The sequence below is a fragment of the Leptodactylus fuscus genome, chromosome 6 (assembly GCF_031893055.1).
Source record: "Leptodactylus fuscus isolate aLepFus1 chromosome 6, aLepFus1.hap2, whole genome shotgun sequence".
NCBI lineage: Eukaryota > Metazoa > Chordata > Amphibia > Anura > Leptodactylidae > Leptodactylus > Leptodactylus fuscus.
The window spans coordinates 106,177,090-106,203,792 of record NC_134270.1 but is presented as its reverse complement, the minus strand read 5'-3'; the positions used below and the strand labels follow the sequence as shown (position 1 = coordinate 106,203,792).

Below are 26,703 nucleotides of genomic sequence, written 5' to 3'. Positions count from 1 at the left end.
AGGACCCAGGACAGAGGTTGAGTCAACTTTAATCCATTTCAACTGGCTGCAAGTGTGATGGGGTCCGTGTACTCTGCCAGCACATCGCTTGCAATTGCGATTGTATTCTGTCCAGGGGGTGTCCATGCGGACTCCTTCTGGACAGAATACAAGCGCTAGTGTGAACCAACCCTATCAGGCAGATATGTAAATGGTTACAGTGATCTTATTAGACACTGGATCTTGCCGCAAGAGGGTGTAAGAGTACAATCCCCTACTATGTTAAAAATCTCTGTGGGGAAACTATTGGGTAGTGTACCGCTTGGTGACAAATTTGTTTATTGCTAGATATGTCTCTATGGCATACTCAAAGACATTTTGTACATTTTACAGAGTTTTGTTTGGTCTATCCAAGGACTGAGAGATTGAAGAGAAAAGAGAAAAGACTGAAATAGTCATTTTGACTAATTGCTCGGCTGTACTGACCTAGATGTTAGGAGATGTTGAGGGCAATGGTTACATAAGGGCACATGCATATAACCAACAGGCTCTGGATGGGCCTGGCAGACCAGCAGCAGTAGAGAGGATTATTTGATCGAACAACAAATATGAGCATCACCCACAGTTTCCTTGTCCACCATGTAAACACAGGTGGCACCTTCATTACACACCCCGGTCTCTACCCAGACCATTTTCAAGTTTTAACAGAATGGTGCCTCTTATATGTTCTACCACTGACAACCAGTTACAATCGCCTGCACTGCGAGATACAGGAACCATATAGTCTTTAGAAACTTATTCAGGTTCTGTTTGGGATCCAATAGCAGTTGGGATCCAGTATGAAGACCTCATTGTGAGCACTTTAATCCTGCCAAGAGCTAGTTTGATAATATGGGAATTCATTGCATATGACAGGCGATCAACAGTAGTAGTGTTATGAGGGACACTTATGATATGTGCAGGACATCCTGTGACCACATATCTTGCCTGCCATGGCAGGGCTTCCAACTAGCATTTATCAGCAGGATAATGCTTACCCACACACAGCAAGTTTCCCTGGATTGTCTCCACTAGATTGCAGCACTTCCTTGGCCAATCCAATCACCATATTTATTGTCAATGGAGCATTTGTTGGACCAACTGGGATGCCAACTTTGGCAACCTATGAGTGTACAGGACGTACAGGCCCAGCTGCTCTATGGGCAGAGGTTCTGCAGAATACTATGTGGGACCTGTATACCACCATGGCCAACTGTATCTTGTCATGTATCCAGGTTAGAGGCAGGACAACAGGGTACTAGGGCTTCCCCTCAGTTGTACAGTGGCTTTTTACTATAATATTATAGCTGTTATATGTATTTACATATACATAGAATAGAATATTAGAATAGTTCTTGCATTGCAGTGGTATAATAGATATATTTTTGTCTGCAAAAATACTGTGACACAATAAACATACTTGTTATGCTAATTTTATCATTATTAGTTTACAAACTATTGTACAATAAAATGGTGTCATTCTGGTTGTCGCCATCTGTGTGTTATTGCTTTCTATCCGATTTCTATAGAATGTTAAGTCTTTATTGGGACCTAAGAACCATATGTCTCATCTGAACACGGGGATATTTGTCCAGTATTATGTGTGATGTATTCAGGGCTTCTCATAAAGTACTGGCATTACTGCGTGATGAATGGTGTATAAGGATGCCGGTACATAGGTGTTAAATACTGTGGCAAGCAGCTGTACATTACCAGAGGATTAATTAGTCTCATTAAAGTCTGCTAGTTAGTGGGGAGTCAGACATTGATGAATGGGCTACTTGCTGCCCCCTGTCACACGGCGCTTGTAATTTGTTGCACGGTTCCAAAAATAAAGTGTCCCGTTGCCATCCAGCATGGCTGTGGATGAGGAAGAGACATGAATTGATTTAATGAGGACAGCAGACATGGATGATGACAGACAGAAGTAGGGTGAGATCCTTCCCATTCTATGTCCTGCCTGACCCATCTTATTAGCATGCCCCATCTTCCCATCAGCAGAACTGGAGCACGTTATCACTGTGACAGATTAATGCCGGGAAATAAGGTTAAAATTGTCTCATTTACACATGTTCAGAAAGGCGGAGAGTGAGACGCGCGTGAACGTCGCCCCTGACAACACGGTGACAAGCCAACGAATACACAGATACAAGCTGACATATTGAACACTGATACCCTTATAAGAAGACAGATAATACAGTTTTAGACCTGCTGCCAGGCAAACCAAAACAGAAGTCTCAAGGCTGTAGCACAATGAAATACCAAACAACCTTTGACAGGAAACCTATGCCATGCTGCCACAGTCACTGATGCAGAATTAACTGTCTCATATAGAAAACTATTTCTGTATCTTATACTCAGTGGACAGAGAAGGTAGGCATATACCCACATGGACGATAGTAGTACATTGCTGGATTTGTGGAAAGGAGTGGCCCTTTTCGGTCTCACTGTGGATCAAGTACAGGTCTTTCTGTATCTATAGGCACCACACATACGGTAGTCATCTTCCTGCTTAGCAACATTCTACATGGCTGCTAAGTTGAACTTGTCGCCCTAAATTTGGTTAGCTCTTTTTCCATTTTTGTTGGTCATGTACAGATTTTTCTCTATCAATTAGCTCTTAAGTCAGGAGGCATCTACTTGCTATTCCCCACACTCCCAAAGGGTACGCACCATGGCTAAAAGCGGAGTTTGGCGAGTAAAATATTGTCTGCTACCTGTTGGAACAATCCAATAGGTATTGACCAAACTTTTATAGCACTAGGGGAAGTGAGCAAAAACAATAAACAGTTATAATCACCTGTCCTGAGCACCCAGTGTCCCAGTATCCTCTTCAACACTCTTCCAGCCTGCATCTGACATGACGTCCCCCAGGAAGTGCTTAGTGGTGACCCCCATGGCACGTGATATCACATGGCAGCCTGGAGAGGATGTCAGACACTGCAAAGAGGTGAGTATAACTGTATATATATATATATATATATATATATATATATATATATATATATATACTTTATCTGCAAATGGAGATGCATGACCTACAATTTCAATTAGGGGGTCCCAAGATCATAGAACCTTTCTAAAGGCCACGTGGGGCAGAAGACAGGATAGGTTTACCCCTGGCTCTGGGCATAAGTCTTGATGTTAAAGCCTATCCCAGAGCAGAGAGGAAGCATGGAGCAGAGTGGTGAGTAATAAGCGCATCACCATTTACTCCTTAGACATCAATTGGTGTCGGGACCATTATGCTACACGTGAGAGCACTTGGGGCCATTATACCAGGGTAGTGGAGTCAGGAGGCCAAACCACTATCTGACTCTTCTATTTTTCCACCTCTTGACTCTGACTCCTGATCCTACTCTGACTATTGTAATAAATGACTGACAGCCATGGTTAGACAGAAAATGTACCGCTCCTTTATTTTATGAAAAAGCTAGTTACTGAATTAATCTTTTTTTTAAGCTGGAATGGGAAACTTTTCTCCGATTCCATCTCCTTCCAAACTTGACCCTGACTCTGACTCCATGACTTGGACTCCTCATTCTTCTATTGTACTACATGTGGGGGAACTGAAGAGACTATTTTACTACATGTGGGGGCAATAAAGTGGCCATTATACTAAATGTGGAGGCACTGAAGGGTTGTTATACTGAATGTGGGGGCCATTATACTACATGTGTGGACACTGAGGGAACCAATTTACTACATGTAGGATAACTGAGAGGACCATATTAATACATGTGGGGGCACTGAGGGGATCATTATAGTACATGTGGGGGCCCTTAGGAGGCCACTACATAATTGTTGATGGAGGCATCCAATGAAGCCATTTTGTCATCATTTATAAGTAATTTATTACTTTGGGGATACTTAGTTAAAAGATTTCTTACTAGAGCTTAGTGAGAGAGGAAAAGAGACATGTTGACTAATAGGGGACAGATATTATCTGTTCTGGAAATATGGTTGGACCTTTCTCCCTCTTTATGCATACTGTATATCTATCTGGCATGGTCTTGTGTACTTTTAGGGAAGAGATGAAGGCAAATGAAGATTGCTGGCCTTGGGCAGATGGTGTCGTCTTGTTAAGATGACGCTATGGATATAGTTAGACCTTTCTATTTTGTCAGTGATACACTATGAACCTGAGCAGAACTCTCTATCCAAAGGCGCTGCAATAAGTGATGCACCTTGGGCAAGTGAGCAATGTGCCAGAAAGGGCACATGGCCAGATACAGGAAATTACTATTGTTTAAATCCATAGAGTCAACCTAGAGTATTGCGTTTAGTAAGGGGACCGTGATCTTTATTGATCACTCTGCTTCAGACCACAACACTAGCAAATACTAAATGGGGAAGAAGTTGTTGAAATTGAAACTGAAGCTGATTATTGCTAGAAGCGCTCTGAAGCACTTGGACTTCGAATGTATTTTAACCTTGTTTGATATGCCCAAATGTTTTTACTCATTCATGAATATAGTAAAACAGAACCTGCATTGCTTTTAAGGTTGAAGGATTCGCCACAGTATGTTTTGTGTTTTCGCAGTATGCATTAGGAAACACTATGGAGATCAGAAAGCAGTAGCTGAAGGCAGCCATATCAGCTAAAGAGGATTATCTGTTATTTTCTGGAGCCTTGTTCCTGAATTTAGATTCCTTCACTACACGGTACCTGAGCACTGGTAGTAGCGCAACGATAGTAGCATTTGTACTTCACATTAATAAAGGTAGAATTCTGTTGTGACTGTTATTGCAGTGACTTGGTGCAAACGCGATATGAGGTGTATGTATTTCATTAATAGTAGAGGGAATGTGATGATCCCAGGGTCGAAATATAAGGAATGAAAGGGACCTTCATTGGGTGCGGATTTTAGATTAAAGTATGGCTGAATGGAATCTAAAAAAAGAGTTTCACCTCTTTAGCAGTATGTTTGCAGAAGTCTAGGAAAAAGTTACAGATAGCAATATATTAATATAAACTTATTAAAAGGTAAGTGCCTCTGTCTCACATCCAGAAACACCACCCCTTGCTCAGGCAGTGCAGCTTCTTCAGACTTCAGGGGTCACCTCTCTTGTTATGGTCACCGATGGAGGAAAAGTGAACCATCCATCAGCCTCCTCCATTGAAAAATTCAGAAACTAGTTCAGTGTGAGGTGGGTGATAGACAAGTCTGGTTGATGCTTCCTCCATCAGCATCCATTACAAGACAGAACTTTGTGCAGTTCGAGGAGGCTGCATTGCCTGAGATTCTGAATTCGGGGATAGGCACTGAATTTTTAATAACTATTAGGCTTGCTACTGACCCTTTCCTACACTTTTTACATAAAGTTAAAGCTGCCAACCCCTTTAACTTATTTGATTTACAGGTATGGGGCATCACTCTGTGATCCAATGATGTAAAATATTGCAGCCATTAAAACTCAATCAATAACCATGAACTTAAGAGTGACCATAGATTGGTAGATTATAGGGATAATGTTCCTCCTTAACCCCTTAAGGACCAGGCCATTTTTTGGTTTCGCATTTTCGTTTTTCCCTCCTCACATTTCAAGAGCCATAACTTTTTCATTTTTCAGTTCACAGAGTCACATGATGGCTTATTGTTTGCGGGACAAATTATACTTTGTAATGGCACCATTCAATATGCTGTGCAATGTACTGGGAAGCTGGAAAAAATTCAGAATGACGTGCAATTGGAGAAAAAATGCATTTGCGCCATTTTCTTATGGGTTTAATTTTTACAGCGTTCACTGTTTGGTACAAATGACATGTTACCTGTGTTCTACGTGTCAGTACAAACGCGGTGATACCAAATTTATATAGTATTTGAAATGTTTTGATACTTTTAAAAAAATGATAAACTTTGCAAAATAGAAAAAAAAAATTGTGTCATCATGTTCTAACACCTGTAACTTTTTCATATTTCCATGTATGGAGCTGGTTGTGGTGTCTTTTTATGCGGGACAAGATGACGTTTCTATTGATACCATTTGGTTTGATCACTTTTTATTCAATTTTTTATAGGAGGCAAAGTGTTGAAAAAAACGCTTTTTGGCTGTTTTTATTTTTTTTGCCGCTACGCCGTTCGCAGTACGGGATAAATGTTTTAATATTCTAATAGTTCGGGCATTTTGGAGCGCGGGGATACCTAATATGTTTATGTTTAATGTTCTTTAATTACTTTTATAGCTAATCTAGGGAAAGGGGGGTGATTTGAACTTTTATATTTTTTTTATTTTTTTAATACTTTTAAAAACTTTTTTTTTTCTTCTGTTACATTTATGATCAGACCCCTTAGGTACCTTGAAACCTAGGGGGTCTGATCGCTCATACTATTCACTGCAATACTACAGTATTGCAGTGAATAGCAAAATCCCAGCACTTCTATTAGACGATGCCTCTGGCATCGTCTAATAGATCTTGTGCAGAGACAAGCCTGGAAGCCTTCAATAGGCTTCCGGCTGTCATAGCAACCGATCACCGCCCTCATGTGACGTTCAGGAGGGCGGCGATCGGCGAAACATGGCGGTGCCCATGCCGCCGGCGCCGTTTACACACTGCGGTCACGTTTGACCGCAGTGTGTAAAGGGTTAACAGCAGCGATCGGCTCGGGCACCGACTGCTGCTGTTAGTGGCAGGTCCTGGCTGTATGATACAGCCGGCATCTGCCCTGTATGGAGCGAGCTCAGCGTGTGAGCTCGCTCCATACATCCCCATGCGACCCACGACGTACAGTTACGTCAAGGGTCGCTAAGGGGTTAAGGAGAGACCACCTATTAGGGGTGTGGAGACTTATACAGCCATAGTTGCTCCAATGTAAGGGATCATGGGTGGAATATGCAAATCTGTCTCCCATGATGTAAATAGGGAGACAGTGCCTCTGTTATGCTGCCCTCTATAGGAAGCACCCTGAACATCATGCCCGACTTTCCCAGAAGCCTTTACTGCATAACGTGGGATTTTTACCAAGTCAGTTTCTCATCTACGGACAGCAGTTTCGGTCTGGTTGAACCTCGTCATAGATTGGTATTATCTCACTCAATGTTCTGTCGATTAACAGAAAAGGAAAAAATCCAACTTTCCAAAAACATTTATTTTCATAAGACTCAGTTTTCCCCACATTGTACATGCCAGCTAGATCTGGTTGTGCCATCCTGTGGGATAGTACAGGAGGGTGCAGGTCTTGTTGTATTTAGTCCTTAGTTTTTGGTGCTCAGTGTAGGATTAAATTTCACATTTCCATTTGTGGTATCCATTTGCCATTCCTTTAACTCATCAACCTACTGTGCAGGTCACCAGGTTCTCGACTTGTCTAAGGTGCTTCAGTGGCAGGAAAATAAATCTTCAGATAAGAAATCAAAATGCAGAGTCTCGTACTGCTGACAAGATCCTGAGTGGTTCTATCACTTTGTGCAGATGTGTTAGTACAAGAGAGCAAAGGCCGCTACACACAATCTCCACATCCCCCTATGATATTACAGCACATGGAGCACCTGGCTGTATGAGTGACTCCACAATCTGTCAGGTCAATATGCTGCTCCTTGGAAACTGGTAAGGGACTGGTAAAGGGGTTGTCCGGATACCATGCTGGAAACTCATGTGGGCAAAAGAAATTACAGGATGTCTTCCTAAATGAATGGAGACCTATAGTGTTCATTATTGTCAGAGCTTCTAGTACACAGCATTATCCTTGTTGCAGGTGGGGCTGGAATTAATTCCAATTTTTTCTTCTTTCTTCCAGGAAATATAAAGTGTTATTTTGTGGGGTCTGTAAGAGGGTTCATTGTGTATGGCCTTTGACCATATCTGGGGAATGTCAGGAATGTGGAACGCAGTATCGGCACCCTTAAGGAAGAAGTCCAAAACTACTTGAAATAATTAAGCTGTGGGAACCCATCCCTACGATGAGATGTGATAGAATGTCATAAAGGTGGCACTGGCTGAGGGACTAATTAAAGATGGGCTCTCTCAAGATTTGTTTTATTTTCGGTTCGGGTTGTTCAGTCCCAATATTCGTGTTTTATCAAGTTCCATATAAACCACAACTTAATTGGCTCAAAACAGTCATATATAGGCAAAACAGATAGTAAGCGATGGATAAAAACTGGGAATTTAAATAAACACTGTGTGGCCATTTGTTTATACCCATTTTAAAGGGAGTCTATAATTGGGAATTTCATTTTTTTAAGTAAACACATGTGGGAATAGCTTTTAGAAAGGCTATTCTAGTCCTACCTCTCTTTCTCTCCTGCTCACAGCCGTTTTTTTAAATATATTGATTTTGGCAAATATGTAAATGACACTCAGGGAGCGCAGGGGTTGTTCCCCCTGTGCTCCAAGCAAAGCATCTTCATACCATTGATGCCACCTCCTGGGCCATTCGGTCAGGCCCCCTTCATGCAGACTAGCTCATCTTGTCATCCTCTTCACTGTGCAGCCGTCTCTGCCTTCAGCGGGATCCAAATCTCCCGCATGCGTTGTTGACTCGTGTAGGAATATAATAAAAATGACTGGTGGAGTATGCACTTGGCCCAAACGCGATGTGGCCGTGTGTACCGTGCATGTGCTGAATTTGGATCACGTAGAAGGCAGAGGCGGCTGTGAAGAGGATGTCGAGAAGAGCCAATCTGCATGAAAGAACAGCCCAGGAAGTGACATCAGTGGTGTGAAGATGCTCCCTGAACTTCATTTACATATTTGCCAAAAACAATATATTTAAAAAATGGCTGTGAGCAGGAGAGAAAGAGAGGTATGGCTAGAGTAGCCTTTCGAAAAGCTATTCCAACGTGTGTTTACTTAAAAACCAAAATCCCCAATTATAGACTCCATTTAAAACACTGTAAAAATTACCTTTTTTGAGGGAAGTACCTTGCCTGTTTTGTAGACAAACATAGAGGCTATATGGCAAAAAGCAATGGTTTTATAGAAAAAAAATAGCCCCTTTTGATTTGCAATTAGGGCTGCTAATTAATGACTTGAATTAAAATCGTGATTAATTGGGCTTTTTACCTCGATTACGATTATTAGTGATTACTTGAGTGACAACCCTTTTAAAATATCAGCATGTGTTGGGCGAACCTCACAAGATTAGTCTTGTGAGGTTCGCTCGGCAGTTTAGATTGAACCAAACACATCTAAATTCTTTCACTACTCTCTTCAGACCTCAGAGCATAATAACCGGAGGCACAGAGGAGGTGATCAAACATAAAAACAGTGTTCGCACCTCTCCCAAACTTTGGCACGGCTCCTTGTTCTACTCGGTCCTACTGCCTGGCTTCAGTGGCCACTGGAGTCTATGATTGGAACTAAGCAATAACGTGGCTTTGTGACACATAGACGCAAGTGCCGCAATGCTGCATGAACTGTGAGATGGCTGATGCCCCATCACAGACTTCAGTGGTCCCTCATGTCACTTAGAACACCAGAAGAGAAGAATGAGTCATGCCAGAGCAAGCATTATGTTTGATCACCCCTCCTGAGCTTCAACTTGCTATACTCTTTGGTCTGAAGAGACCCCAGACTATAATATCAGTTTCGGTTCAGATGTATTCTGTCCTAATGAAGTTGCAAGTGGAACATGGCAAATATTGTAATAATCCAACTGAAATAATATAAAATGTTATTTGGGAGACAAATTTTTGGCTGTGTGCCTAGAAAAGTGATGAAGAATTGACATTCCAAAACAAAATAACATCGAGAATTATCCTTTCATTGGAGCAGATGTGAAATCAAAATGGCATTGACATTGAAAGATGCAACTTTTTCAATCTATTGTGCCTTTAGAACGATAGTTTGTATGTATTTAACAAAATAAGAATTAAACTCGTCCCCAAAAAAACCCTTAAGAAAAGATTTTGAACTAACAGGACTGATTTTGTCAGTAAAAACGAGAGACACTCTTGACAGTCACATATCAAAATGCTCAATTGCAAAACAGACTTTGCTTATTGGCAATTAAAGGGTTATTATTATTATTTATCTTTAGAGCACCATTAAATCCTTAGTGCTGTATATTTGAGAGTTTACATACAATATACATAACACAGAAGACAAGTACGATACTAACAATAATCAACAAGTACAGTGGGATAGAGAGCCATGCCTGCAAGGGCTTACAATTAATGAATGGGGATTGCAACATAAGAATATGAGGGTTAATTGTCCATTGTCTGTATTGCTGCAATAGTCAGGCTCACATGGAAAACACAGATAATGCTCCTTCATTCTTATCTATAATTTTTTATCACTATCTGTCTGTAATTGATTAAATCTGACTAAATTTTGTTCTCCTACTCCTATCATTATCTAGTTCTTTTGCAAGTTCTGCTGCTGTCATTGTTATGTATCACAGAAGAATATGTAGTATTTGCTTTGGATCATGCAGCGATGAATAACACATCCATTCCCTAGTTTCATAAATACTGAAATACCTTGAGTTCCTGCACACAGCATCATATATACTGCAAATGACATCAGCAGTGTAAGGTGTCCAGCTACCTCTGATTGTTGGCCGAGAAGCTTTCAGGTGATGTCAGGTGATGCCAAGACATCAGAGTGACTTGCAGACATGTCTCTTTTGTATTTCCACAGCGCAATGCAGTGAACGATTGGAATATTCAGGTTGAACCCACTTGGGACTAATTGGTTTGCCCATTTCTGGAGCTGAGCCAGTAAATAAAACTTATTGTTTGTATTTGTTTGTAATTTAAAGTTCTACAATTTTTCAGTATACTTTATGTATTAATTTCTTTCAGTTTTCCAGATTTCTGCTTGTTGTCATTCATTCTACTAACTTCTAGTACAGGAGTCAGCAACTTTTGCTACTCCAACTTCTGTGAAACTACAACTCCCAACATGATCCATTCACTTTCATAGAAGTCCCAAGAACAGTAGAGCAAGTATGCATGCTGGGATGTGTAGTTTTACATACAGCTGGAGCAGTGGCGTAACTAGGAATGGCGGGGCCCCGTGGCGAAGTTTTGACATGCCCCCCCCCCCCGACTGATACCGAAGTATTATGTCCCTCAGTGACCCCTGCACACAGTATTATGCACCACTGTGGACACCCATAAACAATTATTATACTCTGGGGTCTTTACAGACCTCAGAGTATAATAATCAGAGACACATGGGGGATAAAAAATTAAAAAAAAACACTGTTACTCACCTATCTCCCGGCTCCACTGCAGTCCTCCGCTGTCGGCCTCCGTTGTAGTCCATCTTCTATGACGTCAAACGTAACCTGACCCGGGACGCAGGTCAGAGACGTCAGACGACTAGGCCTGAAGCCTGCCCGGATCGTGGAGAGGTAAGTAACAGTGTTTTCTATGTTTTTTATGTTTCTTACCTATCCCTGGCCTCTGATAGTGTTTGTGGGGCCCGCGGCGTCACTTACCAATCCCGGCCCTGCCAGAATCAGTAAGTAAATAGGGCCCGTTACTCCAGCCAGTAATGGCCTATTTAAGAAAAAAAAAAAAAAACACGCAGCGGTTGCGGCTGTCGCCGGGCCCCCTAATGTCCCGGGCCCTGTGGCAGCTGCCTCTGTTGCTACGGTGGTAGCTACACCACTGAGCTGGAGTGCCAAAGGTTGTCTACCTGTTCTAGTAGATAAAAATCAGTCCATGGTCATGTGATGAACATACAGGTGCACAGCTCGTTACAGTTACAGCACAGTAATCATACATCTGTCTGGTAACGAGCTGTGCACCTGTGTATCCATCACATGACCATGGACTGTAGATCACGTGACCATGGACTGTAGATCACATGACCATATATTGATTGTTATCCACTGGAAGTAAGAAGAATGAACAAAATCAAACAGTGTATTGGAAAATTGTCTAACTTTTCATTATACAAGCAATAACATGTATTTAAACAACCCCTTTAAGTATCAAACTAAGTCGCATCCTAACGAGTTAAAGAAGTACTCTCCAAACTTCCTAAGGCTAAGGCCCCACACAGTGGACCGCAGTGAAAAAACACTGTGGGAAAAACTGTGACAGAAACTCTCAATTTTTTTCCGCAGTGTTTTTCACAGAAGGTATAAGTGACATGCTGCAAAACTGCTACAGTTTTGGAAATTGCAGCATTTCCACTGTGCATATTTTTTTTTACAATGTATGGATGGGATTCCCTAGAATCTCATCCACCTTACATGGACTGTAAAACACCACTGTTTACCCCACGTGGAGCTCCGGCCTTAAGGTACATGACGTACGGTAAATTATAGTGAAGGTAATCTTCTTACATGTGGTTTTAATTGTTATTGATTGCTACTGCCTTCTGGTCCTCTCAGCTGTGTCATATGACAAGCAATAAGATGACACAGGGTTTTATTGTGGCCAGGAAGTTTGTTTCCGTATTCATCCCTATGAGACGCACATCAACACTTTTATAATGAGAATGGGCAGACAAATTCAGAATAGAGAAATAAAATAATTGACTTCCTGTCCACACATGATATAACATTTCTTAACCATTTCTTTATATACAGCTTAGAGCTGAGCGGCCACCATAGTATAATACAGCGGGGACACACTGGAAGTGCCCACAATCATTGCCCGCACTAATCATGGTTTTAACGCCATTTACAAGCGGCGCCATTTTGGGTGGATTTTTGGCCCCAGGAGTGAGGTTCAGGGCTGGCATTCTGTTACCATGACAAATGGAAGCCTATTTAATTCTCCCAGGTTGGTCATTAGATACCTTCTATTACAGGCTGGGCAGAGGAATTTTTCAATGCGTTGCATGCATTAGTACTCAGTCAAAAAAAAAAAATAAAAAAAAAAAAATATATATATATATACAGTGGCGTAACTACCGAGGTAGCAGGGGTAGCGGCTGCCACAGGGCCCGGGACATTAGGGGCCCAGTGACAGCTGCTACACCTGAGTTTTTGTTTTTTTTTAATAGGCGGTTACTGGCTTGAGTTACTTCAGCTGGTAACGAACCCTATTTACTTACCGATCCTGGCAGGGGCCGGGATCGGTAAGTGATGCAGCGGGCCCCACAAACTCTATTATTATACTCGGAGGTCTTTTCAGACACCCAAGTATAATGATCGACGGTCCGGGAGAGGTAAGCGAACATAAAAAACACTGTTACTTACCTCTCCACACTCCATACAGACATTGAGACTAATTGTCTGACGTCCCTGATGTCACTTGACCAGGACCTGCGTCCTGGGTCATGTGACGTCCTGATGTCATTGAAGATGACTTATACCACCAAGGACTGCAGTGGAGCTGGACTTAGGTAAGTAACAATGATTTTTTATGTTTGTATCCTCCTGGGTCTCCGATTATCTGAAAAGATAATTTTTTAATTGGCCAGAAAATGAGTTTTTGTGCTTCTTTGGCGGGGGCCTCATGTAACTGACAAGCTAACATAACTGTACAAGCCTATATGTATAGGTAGCCAGTATTGTAGTATAGTATTGTATAGCACAGTACAAATAAAGTATGTTTTACTATAGACCCCCTGGCAATGAAGAGGTTAAAGTGCTGTGACTCCGTTGCCACCCTTGGATACATTTCACCGTATGCTAATCTAGTATGCTAATCACCAACTGATCATCACAAAAGGCCAGAGATGGCTGTGAGGCTAAGCCGAAGTGACGTGAGGCCCCGGAGGGAACACTCTCTGCCTGACTCTCACACCCCTGGCAGGAAAGTGCGCACGCGTAAAAGGTCAACTGCTCCAAGTCACTTTCATGCAACGTCCCCATCCTTAAAAGTGTCACTTTTGTACAAGGTCAAGAAGAGGGCTCACGAAAGAACTGAATATGACTTGAAATGACAACAAATTGAGCTGTTTCGGCTGCTCAACTGTCCAGAGAAGTTTGTCATCCAAGGTTACTTTACACTTCTGCAGAATGTACAGAGCAAACTAGAACTGCATTATGGTTGTGTTGCAGGTTGTGGTGTGCTATGTATAGAGCAGAATAGAAATGATTTATGTTAGGAGATATAGTGTTCTTTGTACAGTGTGTAATAGAATTGGTTATGTATTATCATCATATTGGGGGTTGTAATGTTCTATGTATAGAACAACAATAGATTAGTTTAATGGTCATGTTAGGCAGTGTAGTGTTCTATGTATAGAGTATAATAGTGCAATATTGTAGAACTGGCAGTATAGAGATGGCACTAAGATAACAGCCAGTCTCTCTGTCTTCTGTCAAATCTTTTGACAGGCTCTAGGATGGTGCAATAATTTTTGGGGTTGCACCTAAGTAATTTATGTTAGAGGTTTTTCCCCCGGGGCACTCCCTGTTCTAGGCCCCCAGGCCGTTGGTGTTGCAGAGTGCTCTTGATGTTGAGCGCTACTGAAATTTCCTCACTGTGGGACTATTAAAGGATTATATTATCTCATTGAATCATAGTAGACACGATGGTAGTTGAAAGAATGATGCATGCGGCAAAGATTGGGGAGTCCCAATTGCAGGTAGACTAATGTTATGTATAGGTCACTATTCACACACATGGATATCCCATACAAAACAAGCTGACATACAAGGAAGATTTTGCCTTTAAAGGGGATCTATCATTGGGAAAACTCATTTATAAATAAGCACATACAGTACTTGTATAGCCTTTAGAAAGGCTATTCCACACGTACCTTTTGTATGTTAATCCCCTAAGTGTTTTTTGAATGAGCCCGCTTTTATTCATATGCTAATTAGCCAGCAACGAGCACCGGAAGTCTCAGTAAGCACTCTCTGCTGTGTGTGTGAAAGAGCAGGGAAGGCTGTTGCTGATGATAATGACTCATCAGCCTTCCCTGCTCTCACACACACAGCAGAGAGAGCTTGCTGAGACTTCCAGGTGCTCGCTGGAGACTAATTAGCATATGAATAAAAACAGGCTCATTCAAAAATGACTGAAGCAATTTACATACAAAAGGTAGGTGTGGAATAGCTTTTCTAAAGACTATGCAAGTATATGTTTAGTTAAAAATGAGTTTTCCCAATGATAGAGCCCCTTTAACGCCATTAGGATATCCACAATTGAAACCTGTCTCAATTTCAGATAAATATACTATTGTTATGTGAAGGCCACTGTTCACACACATTTACAGAGTATAAAAGAATTAAAACATTACAGTTTACAGCTTTTCAATAGGTATGAGCCTCTTTGAGACAAAGACCCATTTTAAGAGATTCTGAATCAACATATGTATATCTGTTTCAGTAGTCGTGCCATAAAACCTATACTTTCTAAGCATTGCCTATATGCTCTAATTTACCTATTTTTCTCCATCATGTACTTTCAATGCAGATTCTCCCATGTGATTACTGTACTTATATTCAACTTGTAAGGTTTCTTTAGTTGTGTTGAGGTTAAACACAAAACACTTAATTGCTCAAGGTCTCTGCTAATTGATAAGGTAAGCGCGTATTTGCTGCAATGACTGTTCTGCTCTCATTCAAGGCAGACAATAGCAATGATTACCAACAAAAGGTGCTGAAGCAGTCGTGTCCTAGCGATGATGAGACGTAGGCAACATTAATCGGAAGAGGCTACAAAGAGACAATTCTCATAGACATGTTCTTTATCCGATAACCTAGGCAACACCAGATGCTTACCACACAAGGGTATACAAGTAAAACACTTCATAACATCTCATCAAGATACATGTGTAGGGACTATATGAGGGTAACGTGAGGAGGGGGGAGCGGAACAGAAGCCTCAGAGAAATAAAGGAACAGGTGTCTAGCTGGCTCATCTATATACCTCTGAATGCTTTAACAATTGGGACAATAAAAACCTTCTACCTTGATGATAAGCACAAGCCATGTCATATTCCATCTGCCCAAACCAGAGCTCTTCTGGTCATCCTTGTCAAACTGATTCTTGATACATAATATAAGAGTCTACCAATCGTGTCCACATTATGGCACTGGTTGAGAAATTTCGTATACTTTGTCCACCTCCCATACTTATTTTCATGGTGGAGGTAATGGTGGAAGTTAGGGTCCCCAAGGAAAATTTTGCCAGACAGTCCACTACTCTGCCTATGATCATACATATCTCCTTCCTTCTTCTTCTTTTAAAGTGTAAAATTTAGATAAAATCTTTATATGTTGAGACAAGTGAGAGATGACGGAGTGCATATTGTATATGTACAGTATTGTAAATCTAAGCCTACGTGTTGTGTTGAGCCACAGCCGAAGAAATATTTCTTTCTCAAAATCACAAGCTGTAAGGACCCTGATCTTAGCGTCTACTTCACTTAGCAGATCCCAAGATCCCCTGGGATTCCTGTTCCAGGATGAAAGTCATACGATCCTTCACTTTATAAAGCACTGACGTCCCCACTCTCTGTCTCCTTCAATGTGTCTAAGTGCTGTTATGTAATAAACAAAAACTGTCAGCGATACAGAAATTAAAGTCAACTGTAGATGAGTAATTGTCTGATATATAAATCTCATATATCTATGAAAACCTTTGACTCAGTGGCAGTCCTTGAATAAATAGTCAGGATATTTTTATAGTACACTAAATAATATAGTGTGTACATATATATATATATATATATATATATATATATATATACTGTATATGTGTGTGTGTGTTCTGGCAGTGCAGCTATTCAAGTGGCTGGTTTGCTGGAGTGGGGAGAAGAGAGCAGGTTCCACTTCATATAGCAAGACAGTCCAGGCTTTGGGCTGCTTAATGAACATCATTAGGTGTCGGCTGGGAAGACTCCTGAAGTGAGGCGATCATCAATGAGACATGGCTGACTCTGAGGAAGATGCGCTGAGCCAAGGGCCTGGGGAGCTGCACCCTGATAGTAAGGGACACTATACGGGGCAGCATGGTGGCTCAGTGGTTAGCACTGCAGTCTTGCAGCGCTGGAGTCCTAGGTCCAAGGGCAACATCTGCAAGGATATTCTCCCTGTGTTTGTGTGGGTTTCCTCCTGGTACTCTGGTTTCCTCCCACACACCAAAGGCATACTGATAGGGAATGTAGATTGTGAGCCCTATATGGGACAGTAACTGACAATATCTGTCTGTGGAATATGATGGCGCTATATAAGTAATCATAATAAATAATAAATAAATAACTATACTGTGAAGTTTGTGGTCAGAAAACCAGGATTTGCTTCATTGTTAGAACCGTTTTGTGACTCTTGACTCAGAGTTGTATCTCTGCATGCTGTTGTTGGAGAAGTGCCTGTGTGGAACTCAAGTTCTTGGATGTGCTAACCATCTTAGGCTGGAGTTGGAAATCCTGTGAACTGTTTAACCCCCAAAATACAGTCACACACACACACACACACACACACACACACACACACACACACACACACACCATAATACTGCCCCCAGTGTACAAGTATATAACTACTATAATGCTGCAGGCTACAGTATGTACAAGAATGTAACTACTATAATGCTGATCCTATGAACAATAAAATGTCTACACAGCCACTCCTATGTAGAATCTAAAGACTTTAACTACAAGAATCTAAAGACTTTAAGCACAGATTACCTATGATACTGATGGTATGCAACTCAGACTCAAACGTCCAGATGATGATGACCCCACCACAGGAGTCTGCGTCCTAAAGGCTCTGCCGTTGATAGTTCTCCAGGAGGAACATAACCCAGATTCTGGAATTCCTCAGTATGTTCTTGAGAGTCTTCCCACTACCCTGTGGTCTACCGGTCCTGACGATGTGGGTCTACTCCCTGTGCCTCCTGTAATGGTACATTTAAAGGAAGGTGTCCCTTTCCCTCGTGTTCCACAGTATCCACTCAAACAGGCCCAAGAAGTTAGCCTTGGAGAGCAGATTGCAGCATATCTGTCCATTGGGGTCCTCAAAGTCTGCACATCGTCCTGCAATACGCCCTTGTTCCCAATCAAGAAGAAAACGGCCAAAGGCCAACCTGACAGATACCGCCTAGTACAAGATCTCAGAGCTGTGAATGCTGCCACCATACTTGAGACTCCTGTGGTACCCAACCCAAACACCTTGCTCAGTGGGGTCCCTCAAGATGTGTGTTTGTTTACGGTAATCGACTTAGCGAAGGCATTTTTCAGTGTCCCACTACATGAAAACTCACAGCTACTTTTTGCCTTCACCTTTCAAGGGTCCCAACTCACATGGACCAGAACTCCACAAGGAGCGCAAAACAGTCCTAATCAGTTCACCCAAGCCTTGAAACTTTGTCTTTCACCTTGGACTGCAATGCACCCTCAGGCCACCCTGCTCCAATATGTGGATGACCTTCTTTTGTGTGGTCCTTTAACCTACCCTGAAATGGAAGATTTGTCAATCTCCCTACTGCAACATCTCTCTATCATCAACTGCAAAGTCTCAAAGGCTAAAGTCAAGTGGTGCCTTCCAAAGGTTGTATTTCTGGGACATTGTGTTTCACAAGGGATCAAGCATCTCACGGATGAGAGGAAACAACACATCTGGTCCATACCGTATCCCACCACAACTGCTAAGATGCAAACTTTCCTTGGACTAGTCACCTATTGTCGACAATGGATTCCAGATGCTTCAGAGTACATGCAGCCTCTCTATGAGACTCTCAAGTGCAGCCCATTCCCTCCTCCTGACCCAGATGAAATCTGTGACCCCCTCACTCATCAGACTTACATGGATTGTTTCCTCTTCCTGAAGAATGCCATAGTCCAGGCACCTGCGTTGGGCCTGCCAGACTACACCAAGATCTTCAACTTATATGTGTCTGAATCCAAGGGACATGCTTCTGGAGTCCTTACCCAAGAGCATGGTGGAAGGCAGCGCCCTCTTGGTTATTACTCTTGCCGCCTCGACCCTGTTGCCAGGACCTCACCTTCCTGCCTCCAAGTTGTCCATGCTGCACAAAGACTGTTGGATAAAGTGGCTGACATTGTCCTAGGCCATGACCTGGTGATACAAGCTCCTCATGACCTGGCTGCTATTCTCACACTCACCCTACCTCGACACCTCACCCAACAACGTCATCTTCGACTGCAGCTCTCCCTTGTGGTCCCCAGCTATGTTTCCTTCAAGCGCTGTACTACCCTTAACCCTGCCACCCTCCTGCCACAGGTTCCAAGGGGGGAGACAAGAGGAATGGATCCTGATGTAGCCAGACCTTACACTTTGGAACCTGATGAGAATGGTGAACACAACTGTTTAGCAGCCCTTGAAGAAGAAACAGCAGAACCAGAAAATATGGCCACCTCGGAAATTCCAAATGCAGACCTGGAACTATGGACTGATGGATCAAGATATGCAGATGGTGGTGGAAAATTCCACACAGGATTTGCAGTGACAACTGAAGACCAAGTTCTGGTAGCAGAAGCCTTGCCAGCCAGCAGATCAGCCCAAGAAGCTGACTTGATTGCCTTGCAAACCGCCCTGGAAATGGCAGAAGGGAAGACAGTGAACATAAGGACTGATTCTCGATATGCCTATGGGATTGCTCATGACTTTGGAATCATCTGGAAGAATAGAGGCTTTATCACTGCTTCGGGAACTCCTGTGAAGCATGCTGCATTAGTCCGAGGGGTCATGGAAGCCATGACCAAGCCACTGAAGGTAGCAGTACTCAAAGTAAAGGCTCATGGGAAGATCAACAGCAGAGAAGCCAGAGGAAATCATCTTGCAGATCAAGCTGCAAAACAAGCTGCACTGGAACCTGTGGCAGTCAAGTGGCAGAACCAGGAGCTCCAGTGGAAACCTGGAGGGGCAGAAGTAGCAATGGTGACCACTAGAGCACAGAAAAGAAAAGAGGAGGATGAAGATCCACCTGAAAAAGAACTAGAGACGCCAGCTGCAGTCAAACTATCCCTCCAGAGGCTACAACAGGAACAAGCACAAACACCACCGGATGAAAGGAGACAATGGAAGAAAGATGGAGCAGAAATGGAAAAGGATACTCAGTTATGGAAACTGAACAGCGTCTACTGTCTCCCTAGGCGCATGTATCCAGCTGTAGCTGCTTGGGCACATGGAATGACACACAGAGGGAAGAACCAGGCTCTAGCCTTTGTGAGAAAATACTACCACGCGCCTGGAATCAGCACTACCCTGACTGCCTACAACCAAGCCTGTCAAGTCTGTCAAACCTGCAATCCAAGCAGCACTCAGCCTGTTCCTACCCAACACCTTGCCAAGCCAAACTACCCATGGCAAAGGATCCAAGCTGACCATATTCACATGCCTCCGGCTGGAGGATATGAATACGTGCTGGTCGTAGTGGATATGTTTTCAGGATGGCCAGAGGCGTACCCGGTGAAAAACATGACGGCCAAGACAACCGCAAAAAGGATGCTGATTGAGATTGCCTGCAGATTTGGGATCCCAGAGGTCATCAAAAGTGATCAAGGTCCAGCTTTTGCAGCCTCAGTGTTTTCAGAACTATGGTTCATGCTGGGTGCCCACCAAGGTCTTCATACACCTTACCATCCACAGAGTTCAGGGAAGGTTGAAAGGATGAATGGTACTCTCAAGACAAAACTTCTCAAGATGAGCCAGGACAGCCCTCTTCCCTGGCCAGAGTTGCTGCCCATAGCTCTGTATCATGTTAGACATACTCCACAGTCTAGGCATGGGCTTACTCCCTATGAGATTCTGTTTGGTTCCCCACCTAAGATAGCTGAGATAGAGACTCAAGAGTTGCAGAAAGGACAGGATAAGCTTGTGCAGTTTGTGATTTCTCTTGCTCAAGAATTGTCTAACTCCCGCTCTCTAGTCTCTGCTTCTTTTCCAGAGTCCACAGGTGACACAGTGCATCCCTTCAAGCCAGGGGATAGTGTATACCTGAAGAAGCACGTCAGAAAAGACTGTTTGGAACCAAGATTTGAGGGTCCCTATCGAGTCCTGCTGATCACTCCCACTGCTGTGAAGCTTGAAGGGAAGGACCTCTGGATTCACGCTTCTTACTGCCAGAGATCTTCACTCGAAGCAGAATAATGCATATCCTTTTTATAGTACTGAGTATCTTGACTCCAGTAGTACTCAGTCTTCCCAGTACCATTTTTTGGATAAATACCACGGCCCCGGTAGTCACCTACCAGTTTGATTTCTGTAATGTGGTTGAATGCCTAAACTTCTACTATGACCCAATGTACAGACAAGGGGGGGGGGAGGTCAAGCTTACTTGTGTGTCACCCGACCTGGTAATGAGAACTGTTATTACTGGTCTGATGTGGGTTGGAACACGGGGGCAGACTGGGTCTACCGTCCCCAAGAGGGTCTAGATAAGAAAGACAAGAATGGAAAGTCCCTGATAAGTCGAATGACACTGACTAAGGGGGTGTGGAACCCAGCACATTGCAAAGACAATAAGCCAAAGATCTGTCTCCCTTTATACCTCAACATAGAGAACCCATCCTCAGGGGATGTTGGGAAATATGTCCTGGGTATGTATGGGGGAATTTTAGCTGGGAGGCTGGGAGTGATAGAACTCAAAGATATCGCATCCAGGCCTACTGAAGCCCCAAAAATGGATACCCAAAAACAGGACCAGCTTGTCCAGGAGGTGATTCCCATCCCAGGCCTGACCTGGCAAGATGCATTTTCCATTGAAACCCAAACCAGCCCTAGGAAGAATCTGTGGGTGGAATGGGTCAGGTATACAGTCAGAGCAGCAAACATCACCGTCGGTTGCCTGGCATGTGCAGCAGCCAATGTGCACTTGACTACCATTCCTTTCGAGCTATCTGAAGGGAACTCTACTGATTGCTTACTGAACTTAATAAGGAACCAATCTGATAATAGATGCCCAGAATACCTTCCCCTAGTCACTAGCCATCTGAGGGTGAGACCTCCAGGAGAGATATATGTCCATGATGGTAATTATACCTGTTTTACAGCCAATAGGGCAGCAGGGACTGGGCTGGGAATCTTTGGTCCAGGTTTTTGTAAGAAAAATTCATCCATCCCCTCCTCTTCTCTCCAAAACCTTACCCGAGCCCTGTTTGATATATTTTGGATGTGTGGGGATGGTAGACTCAGAAACAAACTACCACAAACCTGGAGAGGTCAGTGCACATTGGTGAAAGTAGTTATGCCCTTCAGGATAACCCCTTGGGACCCAGAAGAAGGAGATCAGGGTTCTAAGTCGCAGACACCAACAAGGGAAAGGAGATCAGCCCTGTTGAAAGGTTTCCAGTCTGACCCTAGTGTGTACATTGATGCCATTGGAGTGCCAAGGGGGGTCCCTGATCAGTTTAAAGCCCAAGATCAGATTGCTGCAGGATTTGCCTCTATAATCCCTCAAGTGCAAGTTAACAAAAACACTGACTGGATTAACTACCTGTGTTACAATCAGCAGAGATTTGTCAACTACAGCCGAGATGCCTTCCAGGGGATAATTGAGGAACTAGGTCCCAACACTAGAATGACCCTTCAGAACAGATTAGCCATTGACATGATCACAGCAGAAAGAGGAGGAGTTTGCTTCATGATTGGTGAAGAGTGTTGTACTTACATTCCGGAAAATACCGGGGTGGATGGTAAAATTACGGTGGCCCTAAACAAGATAAAGGGACTAGCAGGAGAATTAAAGAGAAATACTGGAGTTGACACCTCATGGGCTAGCTGGATGGCAGAATGGGCTGGGGGATGGAAACAATTCTTTATTACCCTGGGTATGGTGATGATGGGACTATTAGTCCTGGGACTGGTTGCTCTGTGTTGTTGTGTTCCCATTTACAAGAGATTGATGTTGAAGGTTGCTAGCATAGAGATGGTTATCTCCACTGGAGAAGGAGACTCATTACTCCAGATGACTGAGATAGATATGCCTGTGGTAAAACCCCCAAGTTCTAAGAAGAACAATCTCATTTCACGTCAAGGATTGATTTAGGGACGGGTTTAGGGATGGGCAGACTCCCATGGTGTGATAAGTCTTGATGGAAGGAGTTGGTGTTTGTTAAGAACATTGGCTCCAGTAGTCAAGTGAAGTCTCCAGGTTACCCCTCCCCACCATGGGACAGCTGCAAAGGTCAACTTAGTCAACAACAGTATTAGGGAGAGAAAAATATAATTTAGGGGGGATTGTGAAGGTAAACCCATATATTCCTGTTTTTATATATCTCTTATACTGCTTAAGAAATTATATTTTTCTCTATGCAAGCTTATTATACCTTATACACATTAAGATGGCGCCTGTATCCAGTACCGCACCCAGATGCTGACGCACACGATTGTCATGTGATTTACAAGAAAGACAACATCATTTTCCTGGGAATCGAAAGCTAAGAAGATGTTGAAAATTGGGAGCCAATGACTGATCGCCAGTGTATTCGGATACAAGACATATACGCTTACAGACTGCCGTTATCTTATCCTTCTTGCATTCCTGTATAAGATTTGTGATTTTCTCAATAAACCTCAGTTCTGTGTGAACAGGCATCACGCTCGTTGCATGGACTGGGATTAACCCTGACATATGTGTTAGAATTCTTTCTGGTCAGCGCGCACATGCATGATTGATTTGGAGCAGGTGACTGACCACTGTAAGTGACCCGTACTTTGGCGGGGGTTCTCCCTCAACACTACTATAATGCTGTCTACTATTTACAAGAGTGTAAATGTTATAATACTATGTATAAGAATATGGGTGTTCTAATACTGCCCCCTATGTACACTCACCGGCCACTTTATTAGGTACACCATGCTAGTAACGGGTTGGACCCCCTTTTGCCTTCAGAACTGCCTCAATTCTTCGTGGCATAGATTCAACAAGGTGCTGGAAGAATTCCTCAGAGATTTTGGTCCATATTGACATGATGGCATCACACAGTTGCCGCAGATTTGTCGGCTGCACATCCATGATGCGAATCTCCCGTTCCGCAACATCCCAAAAATGCTCTATTGGATTGAGATCTGGTGACTGTGGAGGCCATTGGAGTACAGTGAACTCATTGTCATGTTCAAGAAACCAGTCTGAGATGATTCCAGCTTTATGACATGGCGCATTATCCTGCTGAAAGTAGCCATCAGATGTTGGGTACATTGTGGTCATAAAGGGATGGACATGGTCAGCAACAATACTCAGGTAGGCTTTGGCGTTGCAACGATGCTCAATTGGTACCAAGGGGCCCAAAAAGTGCCAAGAAAATATTCCCCACACCATAACACCACCACCACCAGCCTGAACCGTTGATACAAGGCAGGATGGATCCATGCTTTCATGTTGTTGACGCCAAATTCTGACCCTACCATCCGAATGTCGCAGCAGAAATCGAGACTCATCAGACCAGGCAACGTTTTTCCAATCTTCAATTGTCCAATTTCGATGAGCTTGTGCAAATTGTAGCCTCAGTTTCCTGTTCTTAGCTGAAAGGAGTGGCACCCGGTGTGGTCTTCTGCTGCTGTAGCCCATCTGCCTCAAAGTTCGACGTACTGTGCGTTCAGAGATGCTCTTCTGGCTACCTTGGTTGTAACGGGTGGCTGTTTGAGTCACTGTTGCCTTTCTATCAGCTCGAACCAGTCTGGCCATTTTCCTCTGACCTCTGGCATCAACAACGCATTTCTGCCCACAGAACTGCCGCTCACTGGATGTTTTTTCTTTTTCGGACCATTCTCTGTAAACCCTAGAGATGGTTGTGCGTGAAAATCCCAGTAGATCAGCAGTTTCTGAAATACTCAGACCAGCCCTTCTGGCACCAACAACCATGCCACGTTCAAAGGCACTCAAATCACCTTTCTTCCCCATACTGATGCTCGGTTTGAACTGCAGGAGATTGTCTTGACCATGTCTACATGCCTAAATGCACTGAGTTGCCGCCATGTGATTGGCTGATTAGAAATTAAGTGTTAACGAGCAGTTGGACAGGTGTACCTAATAAAGTGGCCGGTGAGTGTATATACCGTCCTATGAAAAAGTTTGGGCACCCCTATTAATCTTAATCATTTTTAGTTCTAAATATTTTGGTGTTTGCAGCAGCCATTTCAGTTTGATATATCTAATAACTGATGGACACAGTAATATTTCAGGAGTGAAATGAGGTTTATTGTACTAACAGAAAATGTGCAACATGCATTAAACCAAAATTTGACCGGTGCAAAAGTATGGGCACCCTTATCATTTTATTGATTTGAATACTCCTAACTACTTTTTACTGACTTACTGAAGCACAAAATTGTTTTTGTAACCTCACTGAACTTTGAACTTCATAGCCAGATCTATCCAATCATGAGAAAAGGTATTTAAGGTGGCCAATTGCAAGTTGTTCTCCTATTTGAATCTCCTCTGAAGAGCGGCATCATGGGCTACTTAAAACAACTCTCAAATGATCTGAAAACAAAGATTGTTCAACATAGTTGTTCAGGGGAAGGATAAAAAAAGTTCTCTCAGAGATTTAACCTGTCAGTTTCCACTGTGAGGAACATAGTAAGGAAATGGAAGACCACAGGGACAGTTCTTGTTAAGCCCAGAAGTGGCAGGCCAAGAAAAATATCAGAAAGGCAGAGAAGGAGAATGGTGAGAACAGTCCAGGACCATCCACAGACCACCTCCAAAGAGCTGCAGCATCATCTTGCTGCAGATGGTGTCACTGTGCATCGGTCAACAATACAGCGCACTTTGCACAAGGAGAAGCTGTATGGGAGAGTGATGAGAAAGAAGCCGTTTCTGCAAGCATGCCACAAACAGAGTCGCCTGAGGTAAGCAAAAGCACATTTGGATAAGCCAGCTTCATTTTGGAAGAAGGTCCTGTGGACTGATGAAAGATTGAGTTATGCATGGAGTCCAAAAAAAACAGCATTTCAAGAAAAACACTTGCTACCCACTGTAATATTTGGTGGAGGTTCCATCATGCTTTGGGGCTGTGTGGCCAATGCCGGCACCGGGAATCTTGTTAAAGTTGAGGGTCGCATGGATTCCACTCATTATCAGCAGATTCTTGAGAATAATGTTCAAGAATCAGTGACGAAGTTGAAGTTACGCCGGAGATGGATATGTCAGCAAGACAATAATCCAAAACAACGCTCCAAATCGACTCAGGCATTCATGCAGAGGAACAATTACAATGTTCTGGAATGGCCATCCCAGTCCCCAGACCTGAATATCATTGAACATCTTTGGGATGATTTGAAGCGGGCTGTCCATGCTCGGCCACCATCAAACACACGCTGAGCTCGCTCCATACACGGCAGATGCCGGCTGTATAATACAGCCAGGACCTGCCAATAACAGCAGCGGTCGGTGCCCGAGCCGATCGCTGCTGTTAACTAGAGATGAGCGAACACTAAAATGTTCGAGGTTCGAAATTCGATTCGAACAGCCGCTCAATGTTCGTGTGTTCGAATGGGTTTCGAACCCCATTATAGTCTATGGGGAACAGATACTCGTTAAGGGGGAAACCCAAATCCGTGTCTGGAGGGTCACCAAGTCCACTATGACACCCCAGGAAATGATGCCAACACCTCTGGAATGACACTGGGACAGCAGGGGAAGCATGTCTGGGGGCATCTAACACACCAAAGACCCTCTATTACCCCAACATCACAGCCTAACAACTACACACTTTACACACTCAATACCACATCTCTGACAGTAGGAAAACACCTTGAAACATGTGTATTTGGCACTTGCAGTGAGGAGAGCTTGTCACCAGCAGTGAATTTGGCCCTTGTAGTAAGTTGAGGTTGGCACCAACATTTGTTTTGAAAATCAGGGTGGATTGAGCCTCTAACCAGCAGAGTTTGGGCAAATTCATGGTGGAGG

General features: G+C 43.2%; 1 protein-coding gene across 1 annotated transcript; it reads left to right on the top strand.

Annotated features, from left to right (window-relative positions):
* The first annotated feature begins 18,632 nt into the window (after window positions 1–18,632).
* LOC142210028 (uncharacterized) lies at window positions 18,633–20,939 on the top strand. The gene has a single exon (XM_075279057.1). It carries the CDS (start codon window positions 18,633–18,635, stop codon window positions 20,937–20,939), a length of 2,307 nt encoding a protein of 768 aa, XP_075135158.1.
* Window positions 20,940–26,703: the final 5,764 nt, after the last annotated feature.